The sequence below is a fragment of the Nilaparvata lugens genome, chromosome 12 (genome assembly GCF_014356525.2).
Source record: "Nilaparvata lugens isolate BPH chromosome 12, ASM1435652v1, whole genome shotgun sequence".
Classification (NCBI taxonomy): domain Eukaryota; kingdom Metazoa; phylum Arthropoda; class Insecta; order Hemiptera; family Delphacidae; genus Nilaparvata; species Nilaparvata lugens.
The window spans coordinates 789631-802875 of record NC_052515.1 but is presented as its reverse complement, the minus strand read 5'-3'; the positions used below and the strand labels follow the sequence as shown (position 1 = coordinate 802875).

Below are 13245 nucleotides of genomic sequence, written 5' to 3'. Positions count from 1 at the left end.
TGAAAGTTTCTCTTGATAGGGAGCCTGATACATTGATTTAAACGTCGATTACTGTCGACTACTGTTTATTATTACTGTTTTGTTGGGGTTAGAGTGTAAGAAGACACAGTATGAGAGACTACCAACGTCACATAGCTTCACTAAAAACAACTTAAAGAGTTTCAGTTCCACAAAGGGTCGATCTCATCACAGAATGAAATAAATAATAATTCACGTTGTGCCGGGCACTCTCTTTAATTCAGGCCTTTTCCCAAGTTATAATAGTAAATTTAATACGCAATAGACTAGAGCCATTATTGTAAGTGAGTTAGCGAAATAAATTATTTTCTCTCTCTATTATGAACGGCCATGACTTCGAGTTTCCCATGATAGATATTTAAAAATTGTGGCTCCGAGTCGTCGAGGAATGTAGATTATGGAATTATCTCTAAAACTTAGCCTTCTTGTCGCGACATAAAATGCGATAAGTTGGAAAACAGCAAGCATTGAAATTATAACAAACTACCGATTTTGCAGTTACTATTTGGTCCAAAGGCTGTAGAAGCCACGCGACGATTGGTCAAATTGATTCCATTCGCCCAATAGGAGACCTGTTTCTAAATACAGTAGTGGGGATTCCCGAGTCGAGAGACCAGATTACGTTCCGGAGGACACTTTGCTAGGAGCACTACGAGAGTAAAGATGTAGTCACTATGTTTCCCCCTTTTTGGGCAGGTTTATAAGTTTATTTCAGTAGTTAATGTAGGAGCTAGTTTTATTGTTTATTAATGTCTAAATTTTACTAGTAGTGCCATGTCCTGAAAGGTTTAATTGTGTTTCTTCATCATGTACGAATAATTGTTTCTTCAAATAACCGCTAAGGTACGTAAAATAAGGTTAAAATATAATTTAGGGAATAATTTAAGTGTTATAAATTGATTGAAACTCCCATAAGAGTATTGAATTAATTAAGCCTGTTATTTTTCAAGTTAATAATATTGATTGAGAATAATCCTTTTGATTTTATTAGTGATGGAAGATAATTATAAATTTTTTTTCTACAGAAGTATAGAAAGTTTTCAGTTACGTTACATTTGAGTTATTGTTTCTGGAGATATATTATCGTAGAGTATTGCTGAAAGTCAGGAAGATAGCATTTAAATTGGAATGAAATTTTTAAGATTATGTTCATATTGAGTTTATGACATTTTATAATTTATATTTTTCAGACTCTGTTTTCTTATGTCATTAAGGCTTTCGAATGATTTAGTAAATTTTTTATGATAGAAATCTTAATAGACGAAGAAGAAAGTTTTTCTTTTCCAGGAAATTAATGTTAATGAATGTTCATTTTTAATTAAGGTTCCGAGCAGTTTTGGGCGAATGCCCGTTATTTACACTTGGATTGCGTCCTAAAGTTCATAAATAATAAATAAAATAAATGTTGGCTAGCGCACAAGTTTCCAACAATACTAGCCGAGCTACTATATGAAAAATTGTATTTGATTTCGCAATCCAAACGAAAAATATCATATAAGTTAACATCATAATTAATGAAGTATTCATTTTCTAAACGCATTATATTAATTTATTACGGATGTTTTCATAAAGGTTACATTGTATTTCAATGACACTCTGGCAAGTAAATTTGTTTTAAATCTGTTAAATTTTGAGAATGAAATCAGAACGTCAAGATAAAATCTAAATTAAATAACAGAATAAACTCCTGTTTTAGCTTTTGATGAATTGTAGGAAGAGTTAGAAATTAATGCTGTAATACATTTATTTACAGCGGTTCATGTGTGTCCCCAAACCAACTTCTTGTACTACCACCCCTTTGGTTCCGCAACTTTATGTAAAACCGCTTCAAGACACCCGTTCAGACGACAGGTCTAGGGACGTAAGAGGACGTCGCCGTCAAGCCAAATTCAACCGGTAAAAGCTCACCGCCAAAAACAAGGTACTGTAACCCCGTCGATAAAGCAACGTACAAACCAACGAAAGTGCAGTGTAGTGAAACAAAGGTTCATTCGAGAATGTCAATAAAAAGTGGGGATTCAAAATTATTATGAAATGGGTTATATGGGTTACTATCGACGAAATTTGGGTTCAACGGGTTTTTTCTTTCTTGAGTAATTTCATGTTGAAATTGATTGGTTATTTTATGACTGATCTTGTTTGGTTTTGTGACGTATTGCTATCTAAACGGGGATAGTAATGCGCCCCCGAATCAGATGAAGAATGTCAACAAAGTAACATGATATTGTTGTTTCTGTTGTTCGATTTTAGCTGCCAATGTTTATTGAAACTGTTTGTATTTTTCAATTATTTCAAATTGTAGTGATTTTCTATAGTATAAACCTATTAAATCAGGCATGGCAAGATTAATTGAAGTTTTCTTGACTCTAGCCCGTTCACCTGCATGAATTAGGTATAGACTCAGGTATTTTCTAGATGTGTCGGCCTATTTCTAAATTCTAAATTTTATTCAAAATTATCTTATCTATTATCTTTTAAAAAGTGCAGGCACAAAACAACACCCAAAGCTAGCTCTCATTAATAATTCATGTCAACCCCCACAATAATGAAATTCATTAAATCAAATGAGAACCGCAAAATATTTCCCATAAAAGCATCAGACCAGTCGACTCTAGTCTCCGCGACGTCACCATTTGAAAACACATGCTCACGACTAGAGTCGAGTCTCTTCTCGACCTAAGACGCGTAAGTGTGAGTTGAGCCTTTTGCTGTTATTTTCCTCATTTATTTATTTATTTCTTATTAATAGTTTCTGTTTGTGTAAACAATCGATTTCAATGAGGCTTGTTTTGGCATAAAGATGTAAGCCTTTATATGTTGTAATTTTTATATTTCGTAGCACTTTCTCAACGAATGAATATGGACACGCTTCTAACAAGAATACATCCATTTGTTGGATGTATTTATGGATGCATTTATTGGATTACATCCATTTGAATCGGCTGTTACCACAGTGAATTTCACGTTTTAAAGGCAGGGGAGAAAGATAGGAAAACAGCGTTGCTAATTCTCTGCCTTGCCACTGCCTTCTATGGAGGATAGCTGATAAGGTCGACACACACCCAGCTACGTGTAGGTAGAAGAAACGTCTTCGAAGAGATCACACTATTATAGGTCAGTGGATGAAATAATAAATAAATAAATAAAAAATGTTGCCGTTCTATCTCTCAATATTGAAAGCTACGCTACGCTGGTGTCAACGGGAGAAACTCATAGCTTGGATTCAAACATTGGGAGAGAGGATGGCTACATATCCGAAGACGTATTTATAGCTAAACGTAGCTGGTTGTGTGAAAAGCTATCCTCTATAGAAGGTAGTGGCAAGACAGAGAATCGGCAACGCTGCTAGATCCTCTATAGAAGGTAGTGGCAGGGCAGAGAATCGGCAACGCTGTTCACCTATCTTTCTCCACTGTCATTATAACGTGGACTTCACTATATCATAAATAACTTACATCACGAGGACTTTGAGGAGTGTGTGCTGTATTGTTGTGAGGCTCCAGGTAGAGAGCTTTAATATCACGCTGGACATCCTGGTAGTAAGCTGCTTCCCAAAACTGCTGATTCTGCCAAACTGCATGCTCCTGTAAAACATAAATCAATCTATTTATTCAACATGATAGATGTTTACTTTGTTCAAGATTTTGTGATTTTTCTGGCTTTAAATTCATCAAATTTTTAAAATTTTTTTACAATTTATTAATGAATTTTCAAGGTTATTGTATTTTCTACAATATCATTGTAGAAATTAGTCAACTCGAGGCAGATAGTTCAGAGCATAGATAAACAATAGCGTAAGTAGATATCCCATGGTATAGGGCGCTTATGTCGTAGCTTTTACTGTTAACTCAATCAGATTGTAGTCGATTACTGTCGATTTTTACTGTTTTGTTGGGGTGAGAGTGTATGAACGGCACAATATGAGAGACTACCAGCGTCACACAGTTTCACGGAAAAGAAATACGTGGACTATCGGCTTGAGTTAACATTGAAAATTACGACATAAACGCCCAATACCATGGGATATCTACTCATGCTATTGTTTCTCTATAGTTCAGAGCTTTGACAGTGTCCTTAAAACAACTAGTTTTCAAGTGTTGTAGACAGCTAGCTCCCGACTCATAATCCCTAACTAATATCTCCCAACTTCACCGCCCCCCCACCAATCATCCTGTACCCTAGAGCCAGTGGCTCTCGGCTACCGGAAGCCGCGCGTAGATCCGTGCCTCACACGCACCTCCGGACAACACTACACACACGGAGTCTACAGGACACTATAGTGAGGTCCACGTTATAATGGCAGTGTTGGTATAGCAATGGTATTACTATCCTTGTCTATCATTCAACCAAGCGGATAGCGTTATCTCTTTCTCGCTTTCTTCTGTTGCCAGATCATCTTTTAACAATGTAGAATTAATAACTAATAAACAAAATATTTAATCTTGATTGGGAAAATTCATTACGAAATCATGAAAAATATAATTTCCTGTTTAATAAAATATCATTGATTATTTTAAACCAGAATGAACAGTTAATATTACGAGGGTGAATCAAATGAAAACCTTAAAAGTTCTGTAGGCCAGAGGTTGTCTTCTGTCTTTCAAAAATAATTTCCACTAAAAAATAACAAACATATTATTATGATAGTTCATTAATTACAAAATACTTACTTGAATAGACAGTACTTTTTACTTTCCTTGCCATATTACCATAGGTAAGGAAAGTAAGAAAACCTTAAAAGTGCTGTAGTTCCGAGAAGTTGTAGGATTGATCCGGTAGTTGGCAGGGATGTTGGTTGAAACTCACCAAATGACTATCCGGTGCATCAGTGACCATGCTAGACACAACTGGCGGTGACTTCAGTTACAATATGGCCGCCCCAGTATCAATATGCACCGCGTTAGTACTGCTATCAGTCATTCGTTTCTTGAGCAGTGAAGGTGTCAAACCAATGGAAATTCATTGCAGGGTGACAGTACAATATTGTAATTCATGTTTGTCCAGAAACAAACATTACCATCAACCATAAACAAAAAGAGCAAGTAAGGAAAGGCGCCATAGCTCATCGCCAAACCCCCCAAAAAAATCCGAACTCAGCGATCAGCATGAAAACTTTTGCTGACTCCCTTCTGCGATGTAAACGGAGTAATTTTGGAGTATTACATTAACAGGGGAATGACAGTAAACAGTACTTCTCATTTAAATCTCTTGAAAATTCAACTTTGGCCAGAAATCAGAAGTAAACGGCGGGTACTTTTCATTTCAGGTGTGTTGTTACACCATGAATAAACCAGACCACATACGGGTCCGTTTCTCAGTTCAAACTATCCAGAATATCACATTTGAATGCCACATTCACCCACCTTATGCTCCAGACCTCGCCCCCAATGACTTTCATGTGTTCGGAAAGCTTAAAGATGCAATGGAAGGCAAGCATTTCAAAAGTGATGAAGAAGTGAAATACGCGGTGCACGAATGGCTACAGGCACAACCAAAAGAATCTTGAAACGTGGTATTCATGCGCTTCCAAAGAGGTAGAACACGTGCATAACAAGTCTAGGAGAGTATGTCGAAGAATGATAAATGTAAGTTTCACCTAGTTATCAAAATAAATCATTTATAACACTTTTAAGGTTTTCACTTGATTCACCCTCGTACATCAATAAACCTGTATCAGCTACCGTCTACAGAAGGCATTGACAACATTGTTCTCCTATCTTTCTCCACTGCCATTATAACGTGACCTCACTATAGAAGAGAACAGTAGGACCTTAATCTCCACCGGCAACCTCGCTAACGCATCCCGACCCTACCGCGACTGCGCCTAGTCTACCAAGAACGACTATTGATGAATTACCAGGTACCTTGGAGGGTGATCTAAGGCTATCTGGCTAATAATGGACACATTAATGAAACCCCTCTCACCTGTATACACGTGTAAGCGAATTGAATGACACCAGTGCACAGCTTCCTACAAAAAGCCGTAGATAGTGGCAAGAGTGCGGCAGCTACTCCATATTCGTCCATTGATGATCCGTCCTACAACAAAACACACAAATTACAATTTCAATGAACACTTCAAATTAAATCAAATTCTATTTTCTCAAAGAAAATTCTACTTCATTGTCCTCACATTGATATTTCGCACTATGAAATAAGCTCATGAGATCATGTTCTATGAGAATCGCTTCAAATGAAGTGCATCTAACGGGTGATTCTCATAGAACATGATTCAATGATTCAATGATTTTATTACAGCCAGAAAATACATACAGTACACTAGGCCATGTCATTACAATAAAATTTCTAACAGAATTACAATAACAATACATGATCTCATGAACTTATTTCATAGTGCGAAATATCAATGTGAGGACAATGTAGTTGGTGATGATGGTTGAAGCTTAAAATTAGGTGTTTTTTACAATACAAGGAGCATTGTTGTCAGGTGTACCTGGAAATCTATTTGAGATAGAGCGCTCTCTCTGATCTCAGATTGTAGAGCACAAAAATACGCCCAGAGGGAATCATACATCTAAATGTTAACAATCGGAAGATATTGTTCATCAAAAACTAAAATTCATCAAAATTGAGTTTTCCTTCAAATTTCACTAATTTTTTAAAAATCATAACTCAGTACTCATTGGAGATAGAAAGTTTCGAATGATCTCATTTTATTCAGAATTTTATAATCTAAAAAAAAGGCGAGTGAATTTTTCTGTCCAATTACGAGATTTGGCAGAAATAGCTGAAAACTGGAAAATGAGCCGAAAATACGAGGTTTTTGGGCCACCCTGTATCTAGCACAAGGAAATTTTGCATGAAGAAATTGGTTCTGGAATCTCTTATGTACCCAAATAATACATTAAAAAATCAGAACTACAATATAAATTGCAAGCACACCCCCTTTTTTATGTCTATATTGACTGGACTATTTACACAGTTGTTATTTTTGTGCTGCAAGCATTATAGTAACCTGTTTAAAATGTTACAGCCATGTATAATTTTGACGAATAAACTCAACTCAATTCTATCCAATAGAAAAATAAATAATGTTGTTGAAGTGAAGTAAATAAATTTGATTTGAGTAACCAACCTGTAGAGCGCAATTCATAAGCCTGACGACCAGATCGAACTGCTGATGCTCTAGCATGGCATTGTTGCCTTGCACATGGCGGGCCAGCTCAGTGCACAATGCAAGCCGGGCAGCTCGTGACTTAAGCGCCCTCAGCACGGCCGGAAACGTCTTCCTGGCATCTGCTATCTTGTTCTCGAATATGCAGTTGATACAGTTTCGAAGCACCTGTAAGCACAATTCAACAGATTAAAATTCAAACCCGAATTAAATCAAATTCATTCTTTGCCCCAGAAAATGTTACAAAACAAAACATAATATCTATATAATAAGAGAGAGTAGGGTTGTGTTTGTTCGTGTGTTCGTTTGTTCGCATCAAAACATGTCAACTTGTGGATTGCATACCGGAAAAACGGGAATGATTTAGATCTCCAAATTTTGAACATAGATTCTAAAAATATCAATCTCGTGCACCTGGAAGCCCAAATTTCAATTCTCCTTCTAGATTTTTCAGAATTAATGTTCAAATTCATCTATGCTACCGTAGGCTCCATGAAGTTCCATAGCCCAAAGTGTGTTTTTTTATGAGCAGGTTATAATGGTGTTATAAGACTACCATTTACGATCGTCTATGTAGCGCAGCGGTAAAACGCTTGCTTACGGAGCGATAGTTCCCCCGTTCGAATCCCCCCGATGCTTCCCAATTTTTTTGTTCTTAATTTTTTCCCTCGAAACGTATTATTATCAATTATTTTTTCAAGAAATTTGTTTTCATTACTATTGAACTTGGATTTTATCAAATAATTATTTTTAATGTAAAATTTTGCCACCAGTACAAATGAATTGGACATAGTCTTCATGCTGTAGGCCTATAATTGAATTTCATAAGAAAAACATGAATAGATCACAATAAAATAAGAAATAATTTATATTCTTCAGCTATAATGTACTATCAGACACGAATTCCCAGTGAAACGAGTATTTTAGGTATTTTGTTTGGAATTGGGAAAACAAAAGGCTGCCTGATTCAAATTGAGGAGGATCCTAATCGAACTAAAATTTATTGATGTATTGGAAAAATCAATATCAGCTGATTGTCGGGCAGAGGTGTCAGCACACTGGTTACGTTGCGATCGGGCTTCTGATCAGTACAGCTCTGAAAGCTTCTATTTGTTTCAATAGCACGTACGTCGACCGATGCGCATGAGCTCGACCAAAGACCTTAAAGATGCATAGACTCAAATGCAGCGCTAGTGTCGTACTTGGAATTGAAATCGGCCATTGAGGGGGCAACCTATAAGATTATTACATACCAATGCCTTTGTAATCTATAGTATTACTAATATATAGATATAATATCTCGTGCTAAAGTACCCCAATGGCGGCCTTCAATTTCAAGTAAGAGCTATCATTGGGAAGGCATAGGCATTGTGGGTCTATATCTCTTCAAGGTCTTTGAGCTCGACGGATGATCTTCGTACGCTGTATGAAAAGCATGGTCCTGACCGTGCGCATGCGTGCAGTCAGTCCTGCTAAGTACGGATACATGGAATATCTATGGAAATGGCAAGCGCAACTGACGGTCGGTCGAGCTCTGTAACCGGCCTTAGCTTTGCTTCCGTGACTTTGAAACGGCATATAGGAAAGGTATGGTTCGCGGGGTAATATTAACGGCTTTGCAAAAACATCGAGGCTTCCGTAAACCTAGAAGGAAGCTCCCTAAACACAGAGATTCTTCATGAATGAGAGAGTTGCTTCGTATCGCCAAACAATGAAAAGAGCATATTGAACGAATGTCAGCTGTTGGGCTGTGTTGTGCTAAAAGGACGTTGAGAAGATACATTAAAGCTCCTTGTGTATCTTTTCGAATGCAACACGTTAATTTTTAGAAGATACAAAAGAGCATCTGTTGCTTAAGGAAAGATACATTAAAGCTCCTTGTGTATCTTTTCGAATCCAATACGTTAATTTTGAGAAGATACTAAGGAGCATCTGTTGCTTATGAAAAGATACATTAAAGCTCCTTGTACATCTTTTCGAATGCAACACATTAATTTTGAGAAGATAAAAAAGAGCATCTTAATAAAAACAATATAAAATCTTGTAGTACCCTTTATTTTTTAAAAACTTTAAAATAGTTTAACAACTAGTTTCGACTTGAAATGAACTAAGTTATGGTCGAATCTAGTTGTTGAACTATTTTAAAGTTTTTAATAATAAAGGGTACTACAAGTTTTTATATTGTTTTTATTAATTTGTTAGAAAGTATCCCATGTGAGTGAAGTGTTTTTATAAAAAGAGCATCTGTTGCTTATGGAAAGATACATTAAAGCTCCTTGTGTATCTTTTTGGATTCAACACGTTGCTTTTGAGAAGATACAAAAGAGCATCTGTTGCTTATGAAAAGATACATTAAAGCTCCTTGTGTATCTTTTTGGTTTCAACACGTTGCTTTTGAGAAGATACAAAAGAGCATCTGTTGCTTATGAAAAGATACATTAAAGCTCCTTGTGTATCTTTTCGAATCCAATACGTTAATTTTGAGAAGATACTAAGGAGCATCTGTTGCTTATGAAAAGATACATTAAAGCTCCTTGTACATCTTTTCGAATGCAACACATTAATTTTGAGAAGATAAAAAAGAGCATCTTAATAAAAACAATATAAAATCTTGTAGTACCCTTTATTTTTTAAAAACTTTAAAATAGTTTAACAACTAGTTTCGACTTGAAATGAACTAAGTTATGGTCGAATCTAGTTGTTGAACTATTTTAAAGTTTTTAATAATAAAGGGTACTACAAGTTTTTATATTGTTTTTATTAATTTTTTTAGAAAGTATCCCATGTGAGTGAAGTGTTTTTATAAAAAGAGCATCTGTTGCTTATGGAAAGATACATTAAAGCTCCTTGTGTATCTTTTTGGATTCAACACGTTGCTTTTGAGAAGATACAAAAGAGCATCTGTTGCTTATGAAAAGATACATTAAAGCTCCTTGTGTATCTTTTTGGTTTCAACACGTTGCTTTTGAGAAGATACAAAAGAGCATCTGTTGCTTATGAAAAGATACATTAGAGCTCCTTGAGTATCTTTTTGGATGCAACAAGTTTATTTTGAGAAGATACAAAAGGGCATCTATTTTTCATGGAAAGATACAGAATATAATAAATTAAACAAATGTCCTTGTGTATTGACAACATCAACGTCTTATTCCTCCAATTATAGAGAGATACGGTACCACATCACTCACCATAAAATCAACTTATTGTATTATCATGAACATAAAAAAGAAAACGATAAATATCACACAAAAATTTATCAATTTACAAACAGTTTTGATTCAGTTTTAATTGAAATTTTACAATAAACATTGAAGCTTAAAAAAATTGGGACAGAAGTATCTTCTTCAAAGTTTAGAAGAGTTGAATCTTTAAAAATTAGGAACTAATTGAGTTGGGGGAAGTTGTGTTTTTAGAAGAAAGAGGCTTAAAAAAATTGGGACAGAAGTATCTTCTTCAAAGTTTAGAATTTTTTTAAGCCTCAAAATTAGTTCCTAATCTTAAAAGATTCAACTCTTCTAAACTTTGAAGAAGATACTTCTGTCCCAATTTTTTTAAGCCTCTTTCTTCTAAAAACACAACTTCCCCCAACTCAATTAGTTCCTAATTTTTAAAGATTCAACTCTTCTAAACTTTGAAGAAGATACTTCTGTCCCAATTTTTTAAGCCTCTTTCTTCTAAAAACACAACTTCCCCCAACTCAATTAGGAACTAATTTTTAAAGATTCAACTCTTCTAAACTTTGAAGAAGATACTTCTGTCCCAATTTTTTTAAGCCTTAAAATTAGTTCCTAATTTTGAAAGATTCAACTCTTCTAAACTTTGAAGAAGATACTTCTGTCCCAATTTTTTTAAGCCTTAAAATTAGTTCCTAATTTTGAAAGATTCAACTCTTCTAAACTTTGAAGAAGATACTTCTGTCCCAATTTTTCTGAGCCTCCTCCTGAAAACACAACTTCCCCCAACTCAACAATCCTTAGTTTTCTTTGCCCTTTTCCCACGTCTAGCCTTACTTTTGAGCTCACTCTTCTTCGATCTAATTTTCTCCAGAAGTTTCTGTATCTTACTCATCACGGTCGAACAACTTCCCGCATCTTTCTTGGGTTTCGGCTTCCTACTGGCCGACCTCGAGGCTTTCCTAGATTTCGGTTTCGGAGGACACTTAGATTGCGCTCTCCTTTTTGTCGAACGCTTCCTTGCCGGCGAACAAGCAACCGACCTACTCTGTCGCTTAGGCTTGCTCTTACTCCTCGATCTAGCTCGCCGAGTCGACTTGGAGCGACTCGTACCACACTTGACAGTGGGTGGACACTTGCTAACAGATCTCGCTTTTCTTACTTGTCTCTTTTTCTCGCTTTTCTTCCGTTTCTTCGGCCCACAATCACTACTCCTAGATCTTCCCCTCTTGCTTTTCATAACTCTGCTAACTGATCGTTTTCGTTTAATCGGCGTGCATTGGCAGGCTTTTTCCTCGACGCTTGACGCTCCAAAACTCTCGGCATCCAGATTTGAATCATTGCCATCCATTCTTGAAGGGGATCGTGGCTGTGGTTTACTAAAAATCGAACCAATCTTTCAAAAATGAAAAACTCATCTAATCAAGACTTAAAATATTGGTGATATTCCACTGTGCTCAAACCTTTGAATTTAGAAAAGTTGCTCTACTAATCAAAACTCAAACTGACACAATATCAGAGATACTCCACTGGGCTCAAACCTTAGACCTCAAATATTCAAACCTCACGCAATATCAAAAATACTTCACTGTGATACACACGTTTAATGTAGAACTGTGACATTAAAGACCAATTTTTATTAGGCTAACAAATGTAGCACTATAAAAGTTGAAAATATAATAATCAATCACTTTAAAACACTTCAAGATTTCAAACTCAAGTAAAGTTTTGATTCCACAATTAAACTGAATAAAAAAAAAGATTCATAAATTATTGCAGAAATTAGTAGCCTACAAGGAATTTTAAATTTTAAAAGTTATGTTTACCCAAATAGATTAATAAGATATGATTGTACTGAGACTGTTTGATTATCAAGTTTTTACAACAGCTGTTTCATGTCTGGAGCTCATGTGTGTAACCCTTAGCAATAAAATAATATTGAGGCCCGGTTGCACAAAAGCCGGTTAAATTTAAATTGTGGTTAATTTCACGAGAAACAATAAGAGGTTTTTTCGGAAAGAAAGCTCCTCTGATTAATTCTCATGAAATTAATCACGTTTAAAATTTAAGCGGCTTTATGTGTAAAGGGTATTCAATTTCCACAATTTTTTTTTTGATTTTTACCATTTGTGGGATAGTTGGCTTTCACTTTACTAAAATAACGTGGATTTAGAACAGAAGAGATAGGGAATAATGTTTGAAGCATTATCATTATTATCATTATTATCTGACTATCCAACTTATTAAATTGACTTTTTGCATAAAGATTCTGAATTTACTGTGGATGGTTATGCACCTATTCAAATTTTGGTCTATCAACTAATTCTAATATAAGAATCTTAATAATTTATTATACATGTCATATTATGCCATTTAGAATATCATTGACAATGATTTAAAGGGATTTATTTGATTGTAACTGATTTATTGATAAGGCTCGGTTGTACAAAAACTATTTAAATGGTAACGGTGATTAAATGCAATGAAAGCCAATATTATTAAAGAAGCCTTCTTTTGAAAAGACTCTTCTCTGATTAGTTCTTGTGGCATTTAATCATTAGAGTTCAACAGGCTTTTGTTCAACCAGGACTAATTGATAATAATGTAATTAAAAAGTTTGGAATTTTCAATTAATTGTGATTAATTTAATTTAATTTAGAAGTATTTTTTTTTTTCAATTTAAAAATGATTTTTGTGTGTTTTGAATTATAAATTGAGTGTTTAATTGATTAATGTTAAGTGACACATAACCTAGCTACATTATTTAGACTGTTGTATAAATTAGAATTGGAACCGTTTTGGGCTTATAAGCCTATGGTACTTTTCTGTATGTTGTGTGATTCTGAATGATTAAATGAATAAATGAATGAATAAATATTCTGCAATGATTAAAAAATAATTGATTTCAACTGAGTAATT

At 35.1% G+C, this 13245-nt stretch overlaps 2 protein-coding genes across 3 annotated transcripts in view; both read right to left on the bottom strand.

Annotated features, from left to right (window-relative positions):
• LOC111049769 (myotubularin-related protein 13) overlaps positions 1 to 13245 on the bottom strand; it is a 146339-nt gene that overhangs the window by 79102 nt on the left and 53992 nt on the right. Inside the window, 3 exon segments of the mRNA XM_039439411.1 lie at positions 3474 to 3602; positions 5944 to 6057; positions 7115 to 7321. Coding sequence (XP_039295345.1) covers positions 3474 to 3602; positions 5944 to 6057; positions 7115 to 7321 — 450 coding nt within the window.
• Positions 10422 to 12175, bottom strand: LOC120353783 (serine/arginine repetitive matrix protein 2-like). 2 transcript variants are annotated; one of them, XR_005572584.1, is made up of 2 exons: positions 11035 to 12175; positions 10422 to 10766 (listed from the first exon to the last, which is right to left on the bottom strand). XR_005572584.1 is itself a non-coding variant. In XM_039438617.1 (2 exons), exon 1 carries the CDS (start codon positions 11675 to 11677, stop codon positions 11117 to 11119), a length of 561 nt encoding a protein of 186 aa, XP_039294551.1. In that variant the 5' UTR covers positions 11678 to 12175; the 3' UTR covers positions 10422 to 10849; position 11116. The 2 variants fall into 2 exon arrangements, 1 of the variants encoding a protein (XP_039294551.1); XM_039438617.1 differs by having other exon boundaries at positions 10422 to 10849; positions 11116 to 12175.